At 41.6% G+C, this 26,106-nt stretch overlaps 1 protein-coding gene across 3 annotated transcripts in view; it reads left to right on the top strand.

The window, feature by feature from the left end:
* The window catches only part of fnip1 (folliculin interacting protein 1), a 114,619-nt gene that overhangs the window by 72,909 nt on the left and 15,604 nt on the right, over window positions 1-26,106 (top strand). For all 3 annotated transcript variants that reach the window (XM_088321258.1, XM_088321259.1, XM_088321257.1), the window contains 4 exons: window positions 646-789; window positions 2,881-3,050; window positions 22,489-23,683; window positions 23,990-24,155. In XM_088321258.1, coding sequence (XP_088177384.1) covers window positions 646-789; window positions 2,881-3,050; window positions 22,489-23,683; window positions 23,990-24,155 — 1,675 coding nt within the window. The remainder of the gene's footprint in view (window positions 1-645; window positions 790-2,880; window positions 3,051-22,488; window positions 23,684-23,989; window positions 24,156-26,106) is intronic.

Here is a 26,106-nt window from a genome sequence, read left to right as displayed (position 1 = left end):
CTTGATTGCTGTTAAGATTGTCGAGAAGGGTTGTTCAAACCTCACATTGTTTTTTTGCTGTTATTAGTGTCAATAAATTTGTTCAAACCGGACGTATCTATTGACATTAACAAAGATGTAACATAACGAAATTGTTAATATGCTTGATTGCTGTTAAGATTGTCGAGAAGGGTTGTTCAAACAACACATTATTTGTTTGCTGTTATTAGTGTCAATAAATTTGTTCAAACCAAAGTTACAATCGTGGAATTTACAGTCTGGGTTATACTTGTGATTGTGTCACAAGGTTTAATGCAGGCGCACGCGGCTTATACATAGGTGCGGCTTGTGTAAGTACAAAAGTGGCAAATCACCTAAAAAGTGGTGGGTGCGGCTTATAATAAGGTGCGCTCTATAGTCCGGATTTTACGGTAACCTAATTTATGTCAAAATTAAAGCAACCAAATGAGTGTGTTCGACCAACATTTTTACCACGCTTTAAAATTGGTTGCTTGCATCCGAGACGTGCCCAACACCCCTCGCTTCCCTTCCCCTCCTGTAAACTCATGGCCCTTTTCCATAGTACAAGTAGGGCGGAGGGTCTTCACAGCAGCATTTTGTTCTCAAACAATAACACACTTGTTCTCCCCACTCCAACCCCGCCAGGGTGCTTATATGCGACCTCTACAGCATGCCTCGCGTGGCCGAGCCCGTATGGTTGACCATGTCAGGAACGTCTGAAAAGAATCACCTGTGCAGTCTCTTCATGCGGGAGTTCTCACTGCTGATGGAGCAGGCCTCCAAGAACCAGTTGAGTGACATGCTCTGTTCTTTCCAACCATTTTAACAGCTGCCCTCTCTTTTCTCCGCTTGCATTGTCGTTTTAACGAAAGGAGCCTAACGCTATTGCTTGTGGATGCAACAGAGGGACTAAAGGCTTGCCATTCAACACAAGTTAATGTATTCAACATGCAGTACTGAGTGCGGCATCAAGTGCAGCATGTCTTAGTATGACTAGTACGCAGGCCACATGGCCCAAAATTAATATCGCAGAATCAAATTGACTCGGAAGTCATGATATAAAATATTTTGAAGAAAATTTAAATTGATAATTATAAATAAATTTATTCATTCATTTCAGGGATGTTAAACTCAATTTGGTTCTGTGGCTTGATCAGTAAAGAAATGTCAACTATAAAAATGTACGCCATTTAGAATTTTAAGCTTTGTTTTTCATGACTATGCTTTGTCATTCAGACTACATTAGTACATTACCCAACACATTATAATCACAGATTACAAGGGATCTTTTCTAAACCTACATTTATTCACAAGCAATGTGGAAAAAGATTTTCATGTTTAGCATTGACTGTTTTAACTGGTCCATTTGACCAGTTTAATGAATGCAGTTTTTGCACCTGAACCAAATCACTATGCTATACAAACTCAACACTTTTCATTATATTTTCTTAGCAAGGCTGAATTGAATAATCATGTTATATTATTCATTAATTTTCTTTTTCATTTTAAATGGAATTGTCTTTATTGGACTTGGTAAAAACGTAGTGAAAATTGCATGCAATGAGAATTCTTTTAATTAAAACAATTTGCATTGTCTTTGTTGTAATTGAACAACACATTGATCATTGTTTGCAATGAGATTAAGAATGGCACTCCAGGATAAACACAGCTTCTCCCTGAGAGATTTGAGCCTAATGTAATGTGCAACTAACACTGTAAATATGCACATTTGCATTATACATCATTAATATATAGTTTTTTTTTGTTTTTAAGTTTTTATCCTTTTTGCACGTTTTTACCTTTTCAATTTTTTTTACTTGCACGAAAAGGAGAAGCCCTCTAATTCCTTTACACTTGTATAATGACAATAAAGGCCACCCATTTGTTCACTCATTAAAAGAGAAAAATAAAATAAAAGAATGTCAGGAAATAGTCAAAATATTTACATGGTAGTGCTTGGAGACTGTCCTAAGTTGTAATAACAATGCAATAAAAAAAAAACATTATGACAGTAGTGCAATGTAAAGTAGTGCAAAAACATTTAATTAATTTCATTTCATCACGAGGAAATTAGTTTTTATTTATAAAAAAAATATTATACATTTAAATTCCAGAATGGAAGCGCTAATGAGCTAACAAATTCATAGCAAATGTGTTGTCAAATTGTGGGACCACAACGTCAAAGTGAAGTCATGAGAAGGGAACGAGACACGCATTTAAAAATGAGAAGTAATTCATGCCGCTTAAATGCCAGTGTGAAAAAGTGGGTGTGTTTGTTCACTGTCTGCTTTGGCGCTTTATGACTTACAATAATGTTATGTAACTAAAACTACTGTCAGAGCTCAGGTTGCATGGTAAAAATAAAAAACATAAACTAACATAATTAAATCTTGTTTCAATCAATGTTGTTTTTTTTAGTTTGAAATGCTTTAAAATAAATATACATATATATGTATATGCATATGCATATATATGTATTCATAAAAGGTAAGCCTATTTTAAGCTCTCCCAATTTTATCAAACAAATACAGAATAAAAACTAATTTGCCAGAAATTAGACCAGAATATGACTTGTAGTCCAGAAAATACATGACATAGAAATTAAGAGACCCAAAATTGGGAAAAACACATCTCTTATAAAACAAGAAAATGTTTCTCTGAAGTATTTTTTCTTTGTATTTTACAATTTTTCCGCCTCATTTTTTAAACCCGACCTCACAAAAACACCTATAACAAATACATTAAAAAAAACATTATAAATAAAAATAAATGACCCTTACATAGGAAAAAGTATACCCAAAAAACAGGATTTTTTTTTTCTTATTTTACTATATTTTTTTCATCATTTTGACTCAGCCATTGGTCTCATGACTTTTGCAGGTTTCTCCCAGCGTTGCTGACCGCCGTCCTGACCAACCACTTGGCCTGGGTGCCCACAGTCATGCCCAACGGCCAGCCGCCCATTAAAATATTCCTGGAGAAGCACTCGTCACCCAGCGTGGACATGCTGGCCAAAACGCACCCGTACAACCCGTTGTGGGCGCAGCTAGGTGAGAGAAGTAAAAATAGGAAATAAACTTAAAACATTTTTATCTTGGGTGCCACTTGATTAAAAAATAGATATCACTGGAGCCAGACTAGTGAATTAAGTCAAGTCAAGTCACATTTATTTATATAGCCCTTAATCACAAAAATGTCTCAAAGGACTGCACAGGATTACAATTAGACAATTACTTGATCTTAAACCAACATGTTGGCAAGGAACAACTCAAAACCTCAGCGTGAGGAAAAAGAGAAACCTTGAGAAGGGGCCTCACAAGTGGTAATCCCCCTTCCAGGATGACCAGGGTGAAATAGATTCAGCATTACAGTACACAAACATAGTAAACACTACATGTTGAAAATTTGTCCTGAAAGTACATGACAGCAACAACGCCCCCTGCCTGTAAACTAGTCCAGAAAGTCTATGAAGGCCACGACGCAGCTTCCCATCTCTGCCAGCTGGTCAATGCAGGCGCTGACATGCTTCAGGTCAGACGCTGGTCCGCTGACTCATCGCAAATCGTCCTTCCCCTTCGTATCACCACCAGGCAGGCAGTCGGAAAAAGACGGGACAATACAAAATATGAGGTGGGCATGAATCATAAGATTTGGAATAGAAATGTGTCTTAAGTCTAGATTTAAAAACTTCCATTGAGGTTGCAGATCTTATCTCCGGAGGCAGGGCATTCCATAGCACCGGGGCCCGGATGGCGAACGCTCTCGAGCCTGCAGACTGCTTGGCTCTCGGAGTCACTAGTAGACCGGCATTTTCCTAGCGGAGGCTCTGTGCAGGAACATAGGGGGAAATCAAATCAGAGAGATAAGAGGGTGCAAGTCAATGCAAACATTTGTATGTTAATAAGAGAACCTTAAAGTCACAACTTAAGTGGACTGGGAGCCAGTAAAAGTTGGCTAATACAGGAGTCAAATGGTTAAACTTTTTTGTCTTAGTCAAGAGTCTCGCTGCCGCATTCTGAACCAGCTGCAAACTTTTAATGCTAGACATCGGGAGACCAGAAAGCAATACATTACAGTAATCATGCCGAAAAGTAATAAACGCATGAATTAAAACCTCTGCATCTGATTGGGACAGCATCGAACGAATCTTCGCAATATTACTGAGTTGGTAGAAAGTTATTCTAGTAATATTTTTCACGTGTGACTGAAACGACAGATTAGGATCAAATATAACACCTAGATTTTCGACCAAGTCACTATGGGTGATATTACATTTGTCTAGGTTCAGGGCAGAGTTTGAAAACAACTCACAACAATGAGCTGGACCAATAATCAACATTTCAGTTTTTTCTGGGTTAAGGCGCAAAAAGTTAAGTGACATCCATCTTTGAATCTCAGTAAGGCAAGCCTCCAGATTTCTACAACTTAACTATCCAGTTGTCTCCAGTGGCACATACAGTTGAGTGTCATCTGCATAGCAATGGAAACTAATATTATACTTGCGGATAATGTCACTAAGCGGAAGCACATAAATACTAAAAAGAAGGGGGCCAAGTACAGAGCCCTTTGGAACACCACAGGGGACATTAGAGTGTTTAGAGGTCAGATTGCCATAGTTAACACATTGCATCCAGTCTGACAGGTAGGACCTAAACCACGAGAGTACAGTTCCTGAAATACCAATGCATTCCAGACAAACAAGTAGTATGTTGTGGTCGACAGTATCAAAAGCAGCAATGAGATCCAGAAGCAGTAACATTGATGAGGCACCGGAATCTATTGCTAAAAGAAGATCATTGGTTACTTTAGCCAGTGCTGTCTCAGTAGAGTAATTTGCCCTAAATGCTGACTGGACAGTTTCAAACAGGTTATTTTCTGACATGAAGTCATTTAGCTGCTGTGCAACGACCTTTTCAAGTAATTTTACAAAAAATGGCAGATTTGACACTGGCCTACAATTACCTAAGCTTTCTGGGTCAAGGTTAGTTCGCTTAAGCGTGGGTTTAATGACGACAGACTTGAAGGCTACAAGGAACAATACCAGAGGATAGCGATATATTAATAATATTAAACTGATGGTCTTAAGAGCCCAAACAGATCATTCACCAGTGAAGCTGGAAATGGATCAAGCAGGCAAGTAGTTTGTTTGGCCCTACTGACCATCTGTGTTAAACTATCAATGGACAAATCATTGAAACTGGAGAATGTTTCTGAACAACCGCCGACACGGTCCTTACCTTACACCTCCACATCTTTGAGGTAGGACGAGGTTACAGAGTGTTCATTTAAGATTCCATTCCTGATGAGTTGAATCTTTTTATTAAAAAAATCCATAAGTAGAACTATTTGGGTTAAGTTGTTGTCTGGTAAGTTTTGCCATTGTGTCAAACAAAAATTTCTGATTATTCTTATGTATAACAATAATCTTAGAGAAAAACGATGCTTTAGCTGAGGCAAGAGCTACCTTATATTTCAGCAAGCTGTCACACCAGGCCAGTCGAAAGACCTGCTTTGTAGTGCGCCATTTTCGTTCAAGTTTCCTGCAACCTTGTTTGAGTAACCTGGTTTCTTCAGTAAACCAAGGTGTATGCTTCTTAGGTCGAAATTTATGCCTTAGGGGCGCCACAGAATCAAGAACATTAACCAAAGCAGTATTAAAGTTGTTTGTAAGTGAGTCAAAAGACCCAGTGTACAAAGGGAAGGCTGCAGTTACCGTAGAAAATAGTTATTTTAAAGCTAATGCCGTTGTAGAGCGGATATTGCGACTGCTAAAGCCTAAATTTACCTTATCACAGTAAACATCAAACAGCACCTCACACTTAACAAGATAGTGATCAGAGATGGCGTTAGGATACGGTAACACTGTAACATTTGAGGCTACTACAAGATCTAGAGTGTTCCCATTTTTATGAGTGCGCACATCAATTATTTTATTGAAACCAAATGTATCAATCAGTGACTTAAAAGCAATTGCAAGTGTATTTGATGTGGAGTTTATGTGAACATTAAAATCACCAATAAATACAACATCGTCCGCATAAGTTACTAAGTCTGTTAACAGTTCCGAAAATTCATCCAAAAAATTTGAGTATGGTCCAGGTGGGCGATACACAACAACTACATAAATTGGTGTTGACATTAAGGACCTCATAACAAGTGCTTCAAACATTTTAAAAACAGTAGGGGTACCAGGAGTAAATTTCAACTTACCTTCCGATATAAGAGCAACACCTCCACCTTTTTTGCATAGTCGTGCCAAGTCCGAACTGACAAAGTTAGGGGGAGAAGCCTCATTTGGTTTTAACCAGGTCTCACAAAGGCCAATAAGGTTTAAGATTGTGTTCATTAATAATGTCATTGACAAGTAAAGCTTTGGAGGCTAGTGATCTAATATTCACAAGGCCAAGCTTCAGCACTGTGGACTAAGCTGAACCGTTTCCCGAGTTTTGAACCTTAATGGTAAACTCCACAGGATTATACCGCCAGTCCCGGGTCTTGTGCCTTGCATTGCGGCAGATGCGGCCCGAATTCCATACCACTGGAATATTGTTGACAGGTGGAGTAGCAGGATGACTAGTGGTAGAAAATAATGTTATTTATTCTCCCTCCTCACCTAACAAGGGATAATCAGAGGTAAAAAGCACAGAAGATGCTATAGAAGAGTACAGATGAGGGTGTGTGGTGCAGGCAATGGAACGCTCAAAACTACAAAAACTATGTGAATTGCATAAATCTAGCATAGCGCTCGATACAGACTCCACACCTGTGCTTACAGGTTCACTAATCACCTGTGACCTGGCCTGATCTAGCTGTAGGCTGAAGGTCTTTTTCGGAGGCTCACAAATAAATCATGATTCAGGGTTGTGAAATTTGATTATGAAATGATTATTGAGATTCACCAATACCCCCCATCCCAATATTTTTTTCCTTCTCTAAGATTTCATCTCCTGTGGTGTTTATCAACTGTGCATTTGTTTAAAAAACAGTAAAACAATTGAATTAATTTCCACTGCCGTTTTTACGATTGCTTGATAGCCCTGAAAGTGCTTGAATTTTTGAGTCAAATCATTTTTATATGTATAGCCCTTATTCACATAGAGTCTCAAAGGGCCGCACAGACCACCAACTATTGCAAACTATAGACTATTATTATATCATCCCCTGATCTAAAACTGTATGAGTTGTGTTTTCAAGGTTGGAAAAGTGTAGTTGTAAATGCTTGAAATTGATGCCTTATTTCCCAGCAATCGAAATACTACACATTAAATAAAGAAAAATAAATCAAATCTGCCTGAAAATGATGCTGACGGCTGCTCTGGTGGCTTCGGTTTGTCATTGCATTTCTTCCCTCGTGACTAACTGCAGCTGGCATTAGTTTGTATGACATTGTTCTACGAAGCGTCATCGCCCCCTATGGGTTGTGCACAAGAGGACAGGTAAAGGACCAAGATTTCAGGTACTGTTTGTTTGTTTGTTTGTTAGTTTATTCAACCAATAATCTTCACATAAAAATCATCGGAAATTGTCTCGTTGTCTCGGCTCAGTGAGAATTTTAAAATTTAACAACATTCAACATTCTGAATATATAAACGAAAAACAGAAATTACAATTTACAATTATTAAAAATTCGGACAGCACTCTGGTAAAAACTGTTTGTAAACCTTTTAGTACCCTTGAATGAGTTCAAGCGTCTACCGCTCCGTAACAGATGAAAATGATCATTACCAGGATGACTCATCCTTAAGAATATTTGAGGTACGTTTCAAAACTCTATCATTATATATAGATTCTAGGGATGGCAGACCAGTGCCCACAATCTCTTCCGCTGTGCGGATTACAGAATTGAACTTCGACAGATCTTTCTTTGTGATTCGACCAAACCAAACAATAATAGAATTTGCTAAAACACTTTCAATAACCGCACGATAAAAATTGACTAGGACTTCCTGATGAACAACATAGGAGTTTAACTTCCTTAGGAAGAAAGTTCTTTGGCGTACCTTCTTTAGAATTTTCTCCGAGTTCAGTGCCCAGCTTAGATCTTCTGAAATAAAAGTCCCGAGAAGTTTGAAATGTTCCACCTGCTCGAGCCTTTTGCCATTGATAAAAATTCCTTCTGGTTTTTGTTTTTCATCCGAAAGTCAATAATCATTTCTTTGGTTTTGTCCAAATTCAATATCAAATCATTTCCATTGCACCATTCCACGATGTTATCCGCCTGCCGTCTGTATGCGCTCTCAGCATTGTTCATAATGTAACCAGAAACAGTAGTGTCCTCAGCAAATTTAACAACTAGATTGTTATCATCAATGAATTTGCAATCATACGTAAATATGGAATAGAGCCAAGGTGATAAAACACATCCTGGGGTACCGGTGTGTTTAGAACGAGATCTTTCAAAGTATGATTACCAATTTTCACAACTTGATGACGTTCGAGCAAAAAATCCAAAACCCAATTACAAATCGAAACGGGAAAACGGAGGTCATCACGTAATTTCACATATAATTTAGAAGGTATGATGGTATTAAACGCAGATGAGTAGTCTATAAATAAAATCCTGACATACGAGTTCCAAAACCCTATGTAAACAAATGCTCAGCGCATCTTCAACACATCTGTTCGCACGATACGCGAACTGATAATCATTTAGACCGATCGGTAGTAATGACTTAATATAGATGAAGCCTTCAAATACTTTCATGGGTACTGGCGTCAGTGCTATGGGTCGAAGATCATTCAGGCATGTGACGTTGTTTGACTTGGGAACTGGAACGACGGTAGCTGTTTTGTATACTGCTGGAACTTTGGCAAGGCGGAGTGACCGATTGTAGATGAGGGTGAACACGTGGGCGAGTTGTGCTGCGCAGAACTTGAGGAGCCGCGGTGAGATAGAGTCTGGGCCCGGGGCTTTCCACTCCTTCAAGCGTTCGAACTTGCACTTGACTTGCCACTCCTCGATAACAAATGGAGGTTCACACTGAGAAACGGGTTCGCTTGTGTTGGCTTTGTCGAACCTGGCATAAAAGTAATTCAATTTATCTGGTAAAGTAGCGTCATCCGAGTCAGCAGAACTTTTATGACCCTTGTACTGAGTAATGCGGTTCATATTCGCCCAGACGTCCCTAGAGTTGCCTGTTGCAAATTTTTCCTCTATATGTGTTTTAAAAGTCCGTTTTGCATCCCTGATGCCCTTTTTCAGGTCAGACTTGGCCTTACGGTATGCAACAGGGTCGGAGTCTTTGGCCCGATGAGCTAAGTCCTTATCAACAATTTTCCGTCGCACGTCCTTGTTGAACCATTGCTAGTTATTGTCATATTGCGTCACAGTTTTCGTGGAAACACACACGTCCTCACAGAACTTGATGTACTCCGTGACCGTGTCAGTGAATTCATCCAGACTACTCTGTTGATTGAGATTGCAACCACGTCTCCGTAAAACAAAGCACATTACAATCACGTCGCGGGGGTTAGCCAGACGATGAAACAACTCATCGGTCTTATTTTACAGGCGCTGAACGTTAGCCAACACGATGCTAGGAACAGGTGCATTATACTTCCGACGACGAGATCTCACCAAATGGCCACCTCTACTCCCACGTTTCCGCTTCTTAGGCTTGGGTTGATTTGATTTTGAATTCGAATTAATCCACTCAAGAATTCCGCTGATTTCGTCCAAGTTTGTTGGCGAATTTGACACACTGGCAGCAGGACGTAATGCCAATAAAACTTCTCTTGAATATTGCACTAAAGTAGAAAACATAAACGTAACGGTAAAAAGAAGCGATAAAATTAGAAAAGTCTTCAGAGCTCGAGACAACACGTCGCCCTCAGTCGGCGCCATGTTGGATGACGTAACTGGAGGAATAGGAAAATTGGCTTTGAAAGTGCTTTAAAAGTACTTGGATTTGACATTGAAAAGGGTGCACAAAGCCAATATTTCACTTAAGGAAACGCATGCTGACTGGAAAGTGGCAAAAAATAGCATACAAACACCAATTCAAATTATTGGTTTGATGTTTTGAATGTTTTTCTGCTTTTAATCTTTTTAATGAAAATGTTCACCTGAAAATGGGAACTTTGATGTTCCATTTAATTGTTCCACTTGTCAAACAACACGTTACGTATTTTTACTGTTCAACACCATTTCATGGAGCAAATATAAACACTTATTAGCTATGTCGATACGCAGATAATAATAATATCATCTAAAACTGCAGTGATAGATGTGAGCACTTTCCTCGCCTACACTTTTAGGGTCAAAACTTTTTTTGATATGAGTGAGTGCGTGTGTACCAAGCGAAGGTAGTTGAGCAAAACCGGCAGCGGGAAAGGAGACTCCAGAGCCAACTCATCAAGACACAACTCCAAAAGACCTGAGGTATAAAAAAAACATGCAAATACACAGTTTTATGATATGGCCCTTGGCAGTTATAATGCTAAATAAAATGTAATTACATTTCCAAGAGTACAGTGTTCCCACGCCATACCAGGGTTTGACTTTCAAATCATCAGAAAACTACCTTATGTTTTATGAGCGTCGGAGCAATCCAAATTAATCGTCTATGTTGCAGTGACAAACAAATAACCCCTTATCCATGCTGTTTGCAAGGATTTTAATGAGGGGGCAAGCACCACCCAATTTAACATTTAGCATTAATTAAAGTATATTTGTATTTATTGATCACCAAAATTAACTAACAGTTATGGTTTGTACCTGCTTCAAAAGTGTCCTCCATTTCCGCTTCCCATGTGTTTACAAGGTGTGATGTAAGTGGCTTGCCAAAAGCATAGACTTACAATATATATGGATTGATCCGACTGCAGGCCTTCCCTACCACCGCTCTGGTGTTTGCAGACCAGGAGAGGTCATCGGAGATGTGCGCACCCAGGAATTTGAAAGAGTGGACTCTCCCCACAGTCTCCGTTTATAATGAGTGGTGCTGGGTTCCTGCCTTTCCTTCTGAAGTCCAGTATAAGTTCTTTTGTTTTTGTGGTGTTCATTTTGAGGTGGTTTTTCGAACACCACGTTGTCAGTGACTCCACCTCATCCCTGTATGCCGCCTCGTCCCCTTGAGGCCAACTATGGTAGTATTGTCGGCGTACTTAACAATTGTGTTTGTGTGGTGGGTCGGTGAGCAGTCGGAAGTGTAGAGAGTGAAAAGCAGGGGGCTCAGTACACATCTTTGGGGGGAGCCAGTGCTCAGTGTTAGGGGTGGAATTGTGTTTGCAGAGTTTCACGGACTGTGGGCGGTTTGAGAGGAAGTCCATTATCCAGTGGCAGATGGAGGAAGAGAGTCCGAAGTGAGAGAGTTTCTCCACCAAGATCTCTGGGATAATGGTATTGAACTAGTGTAAAGACTGCACATGTTAAGACATCCCGTTTTGTGTGTGTTACTTAGTAAAATGTTATATAATTATATACTGGGAACAAAATATTACAAAAAAGCCTTTTTTACTAGGCTTAAAACACACTTCTATTCTATAGCTTATGAATGACCTATATTTCATATCTGTGTATTATTTTTTTATTGCAACTTCCATTGCTGCCTGGTCATCCGGGAAGGGGGTTTACCTCATCTGCGGTCCCATCTCCAGGTTTTTTTTATTTTCCTCATGTTGATGTTTTTCCTTGTCCTCATGTAGGATTTAGCTCAGGGGATGGCGTAATAATAGTCTATAGTTTGCAATAATCTGTGGTCTGTGGAGCCCTTTGAAACTCCTTGTGATTAAGGGCTATACAAATAAACATTACTTGACTTGACTTGTACTGTGTGTTATAGGAAGGAGCTAAAGCTCCTTTAAACCAGTTTTTTTCATTCTTTTTTAAGCCAGGGCATATTTTTTATATTGGAAAAATTTTGTGGCACACCACTAACCCAAAATGTTATAAAATGACACTGAACAGTATGTTTAATTACAATATGATTTATAATACCCCCAGTTTTACAGCACAGACACTTGACAATGACATAATATTTGCAGAAAATGATTCATAAAGGGGAGCACGGCAGCGCAGTGGTTAGCGCGTGTGCGGCATAGTTCTGAGGTCATGAGATCGAACCTCCTGTGTGGAGTTTGCATGTTCTCCCCGTGCTTGCTTGGGTTTCCTCCGGGGACTTCGGTTTCCTCCCATATTTCAAAACATGCATGTCAGGTTAGTTGGCCGGTCCAAGTTGTCCCTAGGTGTGAATGAGTGAGTGAGTTGTCTGTCTCTGTGTGCCCTGCGACTGGGTGGCCACTAGTTCAGGGTGTCCCCTGCCCACTCACTGCCAGAAGATAGCTGGGATGGGCTCCAGCACCCTCATGACCCTACTGAGGATAAGCAGTGAAGATAATGGATGGATGATTCATAAATGTTTTCTAAAATTTTAAAAAGTGACACCGGATGATTTCTCACAGCACACCTGACGATCCCTCACAGGACACTAGTGTGTCGCGGCATGGTGGTTGAAATTCACACAGGTGTCAAACAGGCTGCCCGCGGGCCAGATGAGGCCCGCGAGGCAACACTGAGAGAAGCGCAAGAGAAAAACGAGCTACAGGTTGATATATGTCAACTTGATGTTGCCAAAGCCAGGTGCCTCTCACAAAGACACTGTACTTGTATTTATTTATTTCTCTCTCTCTCTGTCTTTTTTTTAATAACTTTTCATTTCTCACACATATTTTGACAGAGGTTTGATTCCACCATCATAAATCAACACAAACACTTGACACACCCATAAATAGAATAGAATAGAATAGAATAGAATATGCCTTTATTGTCATTGTTACAACATGGGATATGCTGTGACAACGAAATTGGACGACTCCAGTCCCACATTTACAGTGAGGATAAGGAAACAAAGGAACAAAGTACTAACTGACTTTGTTGTCCTCGGCGGGGGGGGTTGTTGTGAGGGTCAAACAGAGTTCCCGAATGTTTGATCTTACATTACACAGTCCAGCGTTCCTCCGAATCGCTCAGTCCACAATTAGTAGATTTGGGAGTCCACAATTGAAGGGATTTGGGAGTACAGTCAATAAACATGCCCGATTAAAGTCGCCGTCGACGATAAAGCTCCGTTGGGGCAGTGCAAGCTGACGTTCAGCAGCGGGCAGGAGATATAGCGCTATGCTAACGTTAGCACCTGGCGAAACTGTTAGCGGTGGAAAGCATACAGCAAACACAAAGACCACAGTTAACTCTCCCGGTACATAGCTAGAAACTCCATATCGAGTGAGCATTGTGTATCAATGGTTCCGCTACTATTGTAGCGCGTAGTCTCCAACCCCTGTTTTTACCGGAGTCTTCGTCTCGTTCGAGCCGGTGATGTAATGCGGCGTCGGGAAAGCCAAGACTCCGTGATGGCAAAAAAAAAGTCCTCCAATTCCGGACGTTTTTGATGGCGATCCGCAGCTCAATTCACTCATTGTGGACGGATGGATCTGGCGTTGGTTGAACATGCTTGGGAGCGCTGGTCTGTGTGGTCGCCTTCTTAGCTTAGCTCAGCCTTTTCTCCGTCGTTGTCATTGTCGGCAGGCGGCAAATCTTCCAGGGAGATCCGGTGGTCTCTGTATATCCCTCGGGATGTAGTGGATATTATTGTAAGTGCGAAGGGAGTCGAAGGGAAAATAAGAGGGATCAGGGGACACTGAAAAACAAAAGACGAACTGGAGCCCGAGCCGCAGCGTCTAGTAGACGCGCCGCCATCTTGAAAAGTAACAGAAGGAGAAATAACAGAAGGAACAGCAGAAAAAAAAAGGGGGGGGGGTTTGGACATCAAGTAAAATTTGTGTGATAGGCTTCCATCTTTTCTCGAATTGATCGAGTTTCAGTTGAAGTCTTGCAGTGATTTTTTTCCCATAATGTACATTTGATTTAATTTGTCTCTCCATTGTTTTATGTCAGCAGGTTGTAGTTTCAGCCAGGACACTGTGATCATTTTCTTTGCTACCAGAAGCATAACCTTTAGTATATATTTCTGTTGACAAGACAGTAATTCTTGTGGCAAAATTCCCAATACGTAAGCCTTTGGGTCCAACCGCAACTCCCAGCCAATAATCATTTTTGTGTTGCTCACGTCTCGCGACTACGAGATTGATTCAGATTCCTACTATAGCAGAATTCTGGACTGAGACTTTTTATCTCGAACAGTTTAAAAGTTTCGGGTAAGTATCTCGGACGATTGGCGCAAGGTAAGTGCCGCACACAATTGTTTTACAGTCGGAAGCTGCTGCCGATTGCTGTTGAAGGGCATCCTCTCGCACGGCTGCCAAAACGCTCTTTCGGCATCCGACTGCTCACAAGTGAGTATGGGTTGCTGTAAAGGTTGCTCCCGCTTCCGTAGGCAAGTAGCCCTTCTAGAGGGACGTGTCCGTGAGCTAAAGCAGTTTAAAAGGAAAATGTTAGGTGCCTCGAACACCACTGCTAGCGTGGGTTGTAGCGAACCTGCTAGTCTGGTTAGCACTAGCCCTAAACGGCATGCTAATCGCGGTGAGCCAATTCAGACGCATAACAAGTTCAGCCCCGTAGCTAGTCCCACTCCACCCCGGTCTACTGGCTCCCACACCCTAGTTATAGGTGACTCCATCACCCGTAACATAAAGCTTAGCACCCCAGCCACGGTTATGTGTATTTCTGGGGCCAGAGCACCTGACATTGAGGCTAATTTGAGGGAGCTGAGATCCAAATCTAGACACCAGGACAGGGCTAGCTACACCGATATAGTCATTCACGTCGGCTCTAATGATACTAAAATGGGGCAATCTGAGATTACAAGAAAAATATTGCTAGGACCTGTAATCTCGCCTGAAAGATGTGTCGGCATCGAGTAATTGTCTCAGGCCCCTTGCCTGCGAGAGGCAATGATGAGAGGTTTAGCAGACTAGTCTCGCTAAACCGGTGGCTGGCAGGTTTTTGCAGTTAGCAGGGATTTAGGTTTGTGGATAACTGGCCTGCTTTCTGGGGCTGACCTGACCTGCTGAGGAGAGACGGCCTTCACCCTAACTGGGAAGGTGCTCTCACTCTTTCTAAATATATAGATTACTGTTTAAGCCTTCCATGACAGAATACACTCGTGCAGGCCAGGTCACAGGTGATTAGTGAACCTGTAACCACGGGTGTGGAGTCTGTAACGCTAGAACTAACTAGCGCTATGCTAGATTCATGCAATCCACATAGTTTTTGTAGTTTAGAGCGTTCTATTGACTGCACCATACACCCTGATCTGTACTCTTCTATTCTTCTTACCTCTGTTTCTCCCTTGTTAGGTGAGGAGGGAGAAGAAATGACATTATTTTTTACCAATAGTCATCCTGCTACTCCACCTGTCAACAATATTCCTGTGGTATGGAATTCAGGCCGCATCTGCCGTCATGCAAGGCACAAGACCCGCAGTATAATCCCGTGGAGGTTACCACTAAGGTTGCCATTAGGTTCAAAACGCGAAAGGTTTCAGCTCAGTCCACAGTGCTGAAGCTTGGCCTTCTGAATATTAGATCACTAGCCTCTAAAGCTTTACTTGTCAATGACCTTATTAATGAACACAATCTTAACCTTACTGGCCTTTGTGAGACCTGGTTAAAACCAAATTAGTTTGTAGTGTTAAATGAGGCTTCTCCCCCTAACTTTGTCAGTTCGGACTTGGCACGACTATGCAAAAAAGGTGGAGGTGTTGCTCTTATATCGGAAGGTAAGTTGAAATTTACTCCTGGTACCCCTACTGTTTTTAAAACGTTTGAAGCACTTGTTATGAGGTCCTTAATGTCAACACCAATTTATGTAGTTGTTGTGTATCGCCCACCTGGACCATACTCAAATTTTTTGGATGAATTTTCGGAACTGTTAACAGACTTAGTAACTTATGCGGACGATGTTGTAATTATTGGTGATTTTAATGTTCACATAAACCCCCCCATCAAATTCACTTGCAGTTGCATTAAAGTCACTGATTGATACATTTGGTTTCAATCAAATAGTGGATGTTCCCACTCATAAAGATGGGAACACCCTAGATCTCGTTCTGACCCGTGGCGGAGTAGCCTCTAATGTTAGTGTTACCGTATCCTAATGCCATCTCTGATCACTATCTTGTTAAGTGCAAGGTGCTGTTTAATGATTACTGTGATAAGGAAAATTTAGGCTTTAGTAGTCGCAAAATCCGCTCTAAAACTGTATTAGCCTTAAAAGAACTATTACCTACGGTAACTGCAGCCTTCCCTTTGTAAACTGGGTCTGTTGACTCACTTATAAACAACTTCAATACTGCTTTGGTTAATGTTCTTTATTCTGTGGCGCCCCTAAGGCATACATTTCGACCTAACAAGAATACACCTTGGTTTACTGAAGAAACCAGGTTACTCAAACAAGGTTGCAGAAAACTTAAACGAAAATGGCGCACTACTAAGCTGGAGGTTTTCCGACTGGCCTGGTGTGACAACTTGCTGAAAAATAAAGTAGCTCTTGCCTCAGCTAAAGCATCGTTTTTCTCTAAGATTATTGTTAAACATAAGAATAATCCGAAATTTTTGTTTGACACAGTGGCAGAACTTACCAGACAACAACTTAACCCAAATAGTTGGACTTATTCTGCTAACGACAATATGGATTTTTTTAATAAAAAGATTAAACTAATCAGGAATGACATTTTAAAAGAATGCTCTGTATCCTCCTCCTATCTCAAAGATGTGGAGGTGTTAGGTCAGGACCGTGTCGGTGGTTGTTCAGAAACATTCTCGAGTCTCAATGATTTGTCCCTTGATAATCCAACACAGATGGTCAGTAGGGCCAAACAAACTACATGCCTGCTTGATCCGTTTCCAGCTTAACTGGTGAAGGATCTGTTTGGGATCTTAGGACCATCAGTTTTTAATATTATTCATATATCGCTATCCTCGGGTATTGTTCCTGTAGCCTTCAAGTCTGCCGTTATTAAACCCACGCTTAAGCGACCTAACCTTGACCCATATAGGCCAGTGTCAAATCTGCCATTTTTTGCAAAATTACTTGAAAAGGTCGTTGCACAGCAGCTAAAAGACTTCATGTCAGAAAATAAGCTCTTTGAAACTGTCCAGTCAGCATTTAGGGCAAATCACTCTACTGAGACAGCCCTGGCTAAAGTAACCAATGATCTCCTTTTAGCAATAGATTCCGGTGTCTCATCAATGTTATTGCTTCTGGATCTCAGCGCTGCTTTTGATACTGTCGACCACAACATATTACTGGTTGGTCTAGAAAGCATTGGTATCTCAGGAACTGTACTCTCGTGGTTTACGTCTTACCTGTCAGACAGGATGCAATGTGTTAACTATGGCAATCTGACCCCTAAACAATCTATTGTCCCCTGTGGTGTTCCTCAAGGCTCTTTACCTGGCCCCCTTCTTTTTAGTATTTATATGATCCCGCTTGGTGACATTATCCGCAAGCATAATATTAGTTTCCATTGCTATGCAGATGACACTCAACTGTTTGTCCCACTGGAAACAACTGGACATTTAAGTTGTAGAAATCTGGAGGCTTACCTTACCTTATTCAAAGATGGATGGATGTCTCTTAATTTTTTACGCCTTAACCCAGAAAAAACTGAAATGTTGATTATTGGTCCAGCTCACTGTTGTCAGTTGTTTTCAAACACTACCCTGAACCTAGACAAATGTAATATCACCCATAGTGACTCCGTTCAAAAATCTAGGTGTTATATTTGATCTTAATCTGTCGTTTCAGTTACACGTGAAAAATATTACTAGAATAGCTTTCTACCACCTCCGGAATATTGCGAAGATTCGTTCGATGCTGTCCCAATCAGATGCAGAGGTTTTAATTCATGCGTTTATTACTTTTCGGCATGATTAATGTAATAATATAATAATAATAATAATGTATTGCTTTCTGGTCTCCCGATGTCTAGCATTAAAAGTTTGCAGCTGATTCAGAATGCGGCAGCGAGACTTTTGACTAAGACCAAAAAGTTTGAGCATATTACTCCTGTATTGGCCAACTTGCACTGGCTCTCAGTCCACTTAAGATGTGACTTTAAGGTTCTCTTATTAACATATAAATGTTTGCATGGGCTTGCACCCTCTTATCTCTCTGATTTGATTTCCCCCTATGTTCCTCCACGGAGTCTGCGCTCGGAAAATGCCAGTCTACTTGTGACTCCGAGAGCCAAGAAGTCTGCAGGCTCGAGAGCGTTCTCCATCCGGGCCCCGGTGTTGTGGAACGCCCTGCCTCCGGAGATAAGATCTGCAACCTCAACGGAAGTTTTTAAATCAAGGGTTAAGACACGCTTCTATTCCAAAGCTCATGGTTGATGCCCACCTCATAATCTGTATTGTCCTGTCTTTTTCCGACTGCTTGCCTGGCTGATACGAAGGACGATTGGAGATGAGTCAGCGGACCAGCGTCTGACCTGAAGCATGTCAATAAAATGAAATGAAATGATCTGCATTTATATAGCGCTTTTCAAGTCAATGACTTCCCAAAGTGCTTAACATTGTGCTTCACATTTCCCAATAGCGGCCGTGATCTGTGCAGCCATGTAAGGCGCTAACCTGCTTATTGGGGGTAATTGGGGGTTCAATGTCTTACCCAAGGACACTTCGACATGGAACACGGACAAGCCGGGATTCGAACTGGGATCCCTTAATCCTAAAACGATCGCTCTACCTCCTGACCTACTATGTCAACCCCTGCATTTACCAGCTGGCAGAGATGGGAAGCTGCGTCGTGACCGTCATAGACTTTCTGGACTAGTTTACAGGCTGGGGGCGTCGTTGGTGTCATGCTCTTTCCGGACATTTTCAACATCTTACCTAGTGTTTACTATTCTGTGTTCAGTAATGCTAATTGTGATTCACCCTGGTCAATCCTGGAAGGGCGATTACCACATGTGAGGTCCTCTCTCAAGGTTTCTCTTTTCTCCTCACACTGAGGTTTTTGAGTTGTTCCGTGCCTGCATGCTGGTTTAAGATCAGGTTAATGTGTCATTGTAATCTTGTGCAGTCCTTTGAGACATTTTTGTGATTAAGGGCTATATAAATAAATTTGACTTGACTTGACTGGATATTTCTCCAAAAATTTAATATTACAGGGCAATTCCAGAAAATACGCGTAAAGTCTCCGACCCCCCTACAGTTACGCCAACATAGAAATGATGTATTTTTATATTTTGAAGTGATAGAGGGTGTATAGAAGAATCGCATTTTTACTTTCCATTCAAACTCCCTCTATGTCGGGCTGCTGGTTATTTTGTCTCTATCAAAGTTTTTTCCCATTCGTCGTCTTTTATCCATACATTAGCTTCTTGTTCCAATTTTTCCTTAACCACCATGTTATCATTACTGAGATCCATTCTCAAAGCTTTATATAGTTTTGATATAACCCCCTTTATTGATTGTCCTTTTGAATATGATATTAAAAATTCCTCAACATTTGTTGGCTCCCATTCATATTTTCCCCCATTCCTCATGTTTCATGCCTTGGTTGCAAGTATTTGTAAAAAATAATTTCTGGGTAGGTCAAATTCTTTTTGGAGTTGTTCGAATGATTTCATTGCCTGTCCTTCGAATACTTGGGTAATCAACATCACTCCTTTTTGGGCCCATTTTTCAAATCCAACCTCCATAACCCCAGGTTTAAAGTCTGGGTTTTTCGCTATTTTTGTAGCCCTATTCACAGATCTGGATATTTATATTTTTTTTTTGTATTTTTGACCAAGTTTTAATAGTTCCCTTAATCCATTCATTCTGGATTATTAATTTCTTCCACCTCATGACTGATATGTATGGTAACGATTCCAAAGGCTATTGAGCTTTTCAATGTCTTGAGTTGATTCAATATCTTCTTTCTCTTGATGGGATGGTTTAGCCCATGTACATTATATGAAACAATATTTATATTGCTCATGATTTATATTGAGTCCCACTGATTTTTGAAGCATACAAAAACAATACATTAACTACTAACACCTCCATTGACAAAACAAACCAGCTAACTAGCAAACCTACTAACAAGCACACATAATACCCCACCAAAAAGAAAAAAACACCCAAAAAACAAAAACACATGTCTTCCAAGAGTCCAATCGGAGAGTTGTGGCTACCCTCCTGGAAATATGCACTCAGTGCGTGAACAACTTTTGTACAGTTGTCCATAGTTATAACTAACTAAATATTTTAGTGTAGCTCTATACAAAAGAAACTAATATTGTTTTAATTTAATTAAATTACTTTTAACTTATTGAATACTTAATAGAAAGGGTAGAAATGGTCCTTACTCCTTCACCCCAAATCAGAATTTAGCTTTGTTTTGCTCCATGAGAGCTTGTAGGTCACCTTCTGTAATGGGGGTGTTCCTTCGCCTTCCTCTCGTTCCGGTCACGTTGGTCCAAATGTTCTTTGACAACATCTTTTGAAATGTCTCCGTGTTGTCTTCTTCCACTTCGATCCCCATTTCTTTTAGCAATGTTGCTGCCTCCGTCAGTGTAGAAAATGTTTTTATTCCTGAGTCCAAAAACATCTTCAGCTGGGCGGGATATGGGGATTGTGCCTTTACGTTTTTTTCCTTCAGCTTTTTGATGACGTCCCTTACTTGTTTCCTCTTTTTTTGTATTTCCGTTGTGTAGTCTTGGTTGAAGTAAACGGTCTTGCCTTCGTACGTTGTCTTCTGTTTCCATGCTTCTTTCATCACGGATTCTTTCACTCTGTAGTCAGTGAACCGTACGATAATTGCCCGTGGCGGTGCTTTAGCTTGAGACTTGTTCACCAGTGCCCTCTCAATACGCAAATCCATATGTCCCGTTGTCGGAATGTTCGACTTAATGAAGTTTGTTATGAAGCCGATTGTGACGTTCCTCTGGGTGCCCTCCGGAATGCCATGTATTCGAATGTTGTTCCGTCATGATCTTGACTCCAAGTCCTCACACTTTGTTGCTAGTTTGTTGGAGCAGGAAGGCTGTGAAATGCTCTTGTCGTGTCGTTCTCTCTTCCGCGTTAGCATGTAGCTCCTCCATGCCTTCTACCCTCCGCTCCAGCAACATAGTGCGCTCCAGAAGCTCGTCTTTGTTTTTTTCAAGTCTTGCCATTGCAATCTTGTTCTCGCTGGCTGCTTCGGTATGTTCTTGCCTTAAATTACGGATCTCATGGAGGATGGCTGAGTCGCTTCGTTCGTCGACCGATGACGTTCCTTCTGCTCCCTCGATCTTTTTCTCCTTAGCGCCATTTTCCTCAACAAGTCTACCCTTCTTGACTATGTTTTGTTGAAGTGTTTTTCTTTGATATGAGTTACAAATTGTACCTTTTCTGTCTTTCTCCTAGTAAGTATTACATTAGTCTTTATTGATTTTTGCCAGAGCTACATCCCTTGCTGCCGTCTACCTCATAGCGCCACCTCTCTCTCTTTGTTTTCCACCCCTTTTCTCCTACTCTGTCTCTTTCACTCTCTGTGTCTTTCTTTTTCTCTTCCTTTGTTGTTCTTTGTCTCTTTCTCTCTGTTTTTTTTACCTCTTTTGCTCTAACTTCCTTTTTTCATTTTCTATCTTATCTCGTTATCTCTTCTTACCCTCTCTTTTCTCTATTCTCTCCTTCTGTCTTTCTATTTCTCTTTGGATTTCTTTCTTCCTCTCCCTTTGTTTCCCCCCTCTCACGACTTTTTATCTTTTGTTTCTCCCTCTCTCTCCCGCTCTCTTTTTCTTTCTTTGTCCCGCCCCCTGTCCTTTTTTCTCCCTCTTTCTCTTATTTCTTTGTCTTTTTCTTTCTCTTTAATCCACTAATCCGGCCCCCGACAGAATGTTTGTTCTATCGTGTGGCCTCTGAGTTAAAATGAGTTTGACACCCCTGGCATAGAGAGTGCCCTTATAATTTTTTTCTGGTAAAATTGACAAGATTTGTAAACAAATTGTTGATTTTGTTAATCTAGAAATGCATTTTACAGTAAATCAATTGGAATTGAATGTGTTCATTCTCAGAAAACAACTTGGCAAATACAGAACTATTTTCTTTTAGATTTTGCTGCTCTCATTCTTCTATTAAATTTAAAAATAATGTAGGAATCCACCATTATCTGAAAGCTAATTTGGGACCCCTAGTTGTAAGATTTTAGAACTGCAGTGGATTTACATAAATTGACTCTATTGGTGTCACATTGACTTTATTGGTGTGCCAATTAGGGCCCCAACGGATAACTATTTTAACAGTCGACTAGTCACGGCTATTAAAACAATAAGTCGAAAAATCACTCATTTTTTTCAAGGTTCTTAAATTGAATATGAAGTTGATTGAATTATGTTGCAAATGACAATAAACACACGTAAAATTGGTAAAATGCAAAATACATTTTTAATTGAACATACTGCGGATTCATTCACAAAAAAGAAATGAAAAATGCTTTATCCAAAATCAGTAAGGGCACAGTGCTTGGTCAATTAAGACTAATCATTGCAGCCCTAATGCAAGTAAGTGAAAAGAATCGGCTAAAAGGGTAGTTAATGACACATTATCTCTTCTCAGGTGACTTGTACGGCGCAATCGGCTCTCCGGTGCGCCTGGCACGCACGGTGGTGGTGGGCCGTCGTCAGGAGCTGGTGCAATGCCTTCTCTACGTGCTGACCTACTTCATCCGCTGTTCGGAACTAAGGGAAATGCACATGCTGGACAGTGCAGAAGATGAAGCGATCGTCCTGCCCGGCTCACTCATCACTACATCGCTTTGCAAGGGTGAAGTTGAAGAATCTGACTACGTGCTGGTTACCGTACACAAGCCAGCCGGAGACTTTCTTGCCGAGAAGGAGGACGATGATGGGGCTGAGGACCAGAGCCTAGCCTTTGAGACTCTCCAAGTCGATGTTTGCCGGACTATGGAGGAACCAGAAGGGCCTCGCATGGAGTCCTGCAGCCCGCTTGGTGCCAAGACCCGGGTAGGGACGAGTCTGCCAGTGGGATCATGCTCCCCGAGGGAACGAAGTCCAGACGACGGCTTGGGCGAGGAATCGGTCGCAGAAACCTCATTAGGCTTCCCCCTGGAAAAGAAACCCCCAGATAAGAATTTCCTCCCTGGAACTACTATGTTGGACCCAATATCCCTAAAGACAACAGAGGAACCATCTACCAAAGTCACCTTTCTTATTGGTGACTCTTTGTCACCTGAGACGGACACTGAAAGCCGGCGCCGGAATGTGGAGGAGAACATGAAGCAGCACAGAACACTGCAGCACATGTTGCCACCCACGCCGCAGGAGCCCCAGGCCATGCAGCGGGTGTCAAACAAACTCCTCCAGTGGAACCGCGACCTTCCAGATTATGGCCCAATTGACGAGTACTTTTGTCCTGAGAACCCTGTAGAGACAAGGATGATAGACAGCGTAGACAAACGGGAGGAGACACCGGGCAATGCGGCCGGTCCTCGCAGAGACCTAACGAGCGCTTTGGGGCCAGTGCGCCGCATCGGGAAAGTGAGCAATTTGTCTGACTCGGAAAGGAGGTGCAGTTGTGCCTTGACAGACTCGTGCGAAAAGGCAATCATGCTCTCCGTGCCCATCCTCCATGGAGACACAGGAAACAGCCTCAGTGACGAGCAAAAATGCAAGACTGCACCTCTCAATGATTGTGAGATTCCGCGTAACGAGAGCTCGGACAGTGCGCTGGGTGACAGTGAGAGCGAGGATACAGAAGACTGGCAGGAGGAGCTGATGGTGCCATTCCCAGGGTGAGAGTGTGGCACATGCATGCAATGCACTTCTTAGCTCAGCCGTGTCAAACTTATTCTCTCAAGAGCCACGTTAGTGTAATGGGTGTACTCAAAGGGCCTCATATCACGTATAAATATAACTAAAAGTAATATTTTATGTATTTTTAAAAAATTCATATAAATATTGTTTTTTTTTATATTTAATGGATAAATTGATCATATTTTGGAAGACTACTATTGATATAAAGTTTTACTACGTATCTAAAGATAGACACTTATAGCAATTTTAAATCCAAGGCTTTCCAATGTTTTTATTTCTTGCAGCTCAAAGTTGGTGGAGAACTACTCCAAGCTGACCATCGCTAACTTTGGCCGCTCCCTCTTTGGCGGCTACTGCCCATCCTATGTGCCGGATTTCGTATTGCAAGGAATTCCGAGCGATGACCGACTACGGCAGAGCCTCACGACCGAACTTTCACATGCTGTTCAGGTAGGGGAAATACATGTATATGAGTGTTATAACAATATTCCAAAAACATTTGTTTAAGTTGTGTTGTGTATAGCAACACAGTGATCTCTCACTATAATCATGGTTCGTATGGGTGTTTGAAATCCTTGAAAATGCTTGAATTTTCATAATTTGTTGTCAATTTTGGGTGAAGTGCTTGTAAATGCTTGAAAATATTTCCATTGCTGTCCACACTTTTCAATAAAGAAAAGTGCGTGAAAATCCAAAACCTTTCAATTTATTTATTAACAATATTTTTAGGGCTGTGAAAATTGATGGTGTTACCATAGACAATTTATCAGAAATAATTTAGAAATAAGTAGTACTGCCAGAAAAAATCCAAAAATGATCTATGCGAAAAGAAGGTAGCTATAAATTGAGGGGATGTAGTAATTTCAAGATTCAACCAGTGAGAACTTTCAGGAAAAGCATGTGTGTGTCTGTATGTGGAGTTAAACTTTGGAACAAATTACAAGATGAGCTCAGACAATGTCCAAATATTCACCTGTACCAAATCCAGATACAAAGAATCAATATTGTCAAAGTACAGAGAAGAAGAAAATTGGGTCTGAATGATAGTTATAGAGCAAATGGATGGTTTGAGCCATACATCAACCTTGTTATTATTATAATTAATAATAATATAATGATTGTGGGGCAGCACGGCGGCGCAGTGGTTAGCGCATGTGCGGTACAGTTCATGTCATGGGAACCTCCTGCGTGGGTTCAAATCCGGCTCCAGACTTCCTGTACGGAGTTTGTATGTTCTCCCCGTGCTTGCGTGGGTTTCCTCCGGGCACTCCGGTTTCCTCCCACATTCCAAAAACATGCATTTCATGTGAATTGGCCGGTCCAAATTGTCCCTAGGTGTGAATGAGCGAGTGAGTTGTCTGTCCCCGTGTGCCCTGCGATTGGCTGGCAACCAGTTCAGGGTATCCCCTGCCCAGTGCCCGATGATTCCTGGGATGGGCTCCAGCACCCCCGCGACCCTACTGAGGATAAGCGGCGTAGCAGATGAGATGAGATAATGATTGTGATCATAACTGTTTTTAACTGTTTTAATCGTCATTATTACAGTGGGACCTCGTTACTTCGCGGCTCGACGTTCGCGGATTCAGAGCTTCGTGGTCTGTAATGGTAGGGGAATTTTTTTTTTTTTTTTGAAGGGGCGTCGCTACTTTGCAGATTTTCACTTTTTGCGGGAATCCCCCTCGGCCGACGACCCTAGCACGGCGCGCCGTTCTCGTTTCCCAGCGCGCGGTTTTGGTGCGGCTTCCGCTTCACCGCCCCCTAACCCCACAGGTCCCCCTTACCCCTTTCCCCCGCGGCCGCCCGTCCGTCGGTCTGAGCCATCGAGGGCCGTGTAGCGCCATGTAGAGCCATCGCGGCCCGAGCGGGAGACGCCGGGCGCCGGTGTTGTGCCCAAATCCGACTCCCGTACAAAATCCTCCCCCCCTCGCGTGAACGCGCATTCTGCTGCGCTTTCGACAGGCCGGCAACCGCGCGGAGCGCCCGATCCGCTCGGCTTGTCGCGGTGTCGTGCGTATCGCGCCCGAAAGTACCCGGGTTAGGGGCTCGCTCGCGACCCTAATAAGGATAAGCGGTGCAGATAATGAGATGAGATGAGTTTTTTCTTTTTGAAGGGGCTTCGCTACTTCGCAGATTTTCACTTTTTGCAGGTGGTTTTGGTCCCCATTAACCGCGATAACCGAGGTCTTACTGTACTGGTGTCTGAATGATATTTAGTGATAAGCTGAATTTAAGAGTTAATAGATAGGTAAAACTAATAATTAATCTGGTATCAGTATAACTATTGTGATGATGATTATTATTATGAGCGGCGTGGTGGTGAGCGCGTGTGCGGCACAGTTCTGAGGTCATGGGTTTAAATCCAGCTACCAACATTCCTATGCGGAGTTTACATGTTCTCCAT

This window comes from Urocampus carinirostris, chromosome 17, assembly GCF_059441175.1.
Source record: "Urocampus carinirostris isolate Australia breed hairy pipefish chromosome 17, RoL_Ucar_1.0, whole genome shotgun sequence".
Classification (NCBI taxonomy): Eukaryota; Metazoa; Chordata; class Actinopteri; order Syngnathiformes; family Syngnathidae; genus Urocampus; species Urocampus carinirostris.
This window is presented reverse-complemented; position numbering and strand designations above follow the sequence as displayed.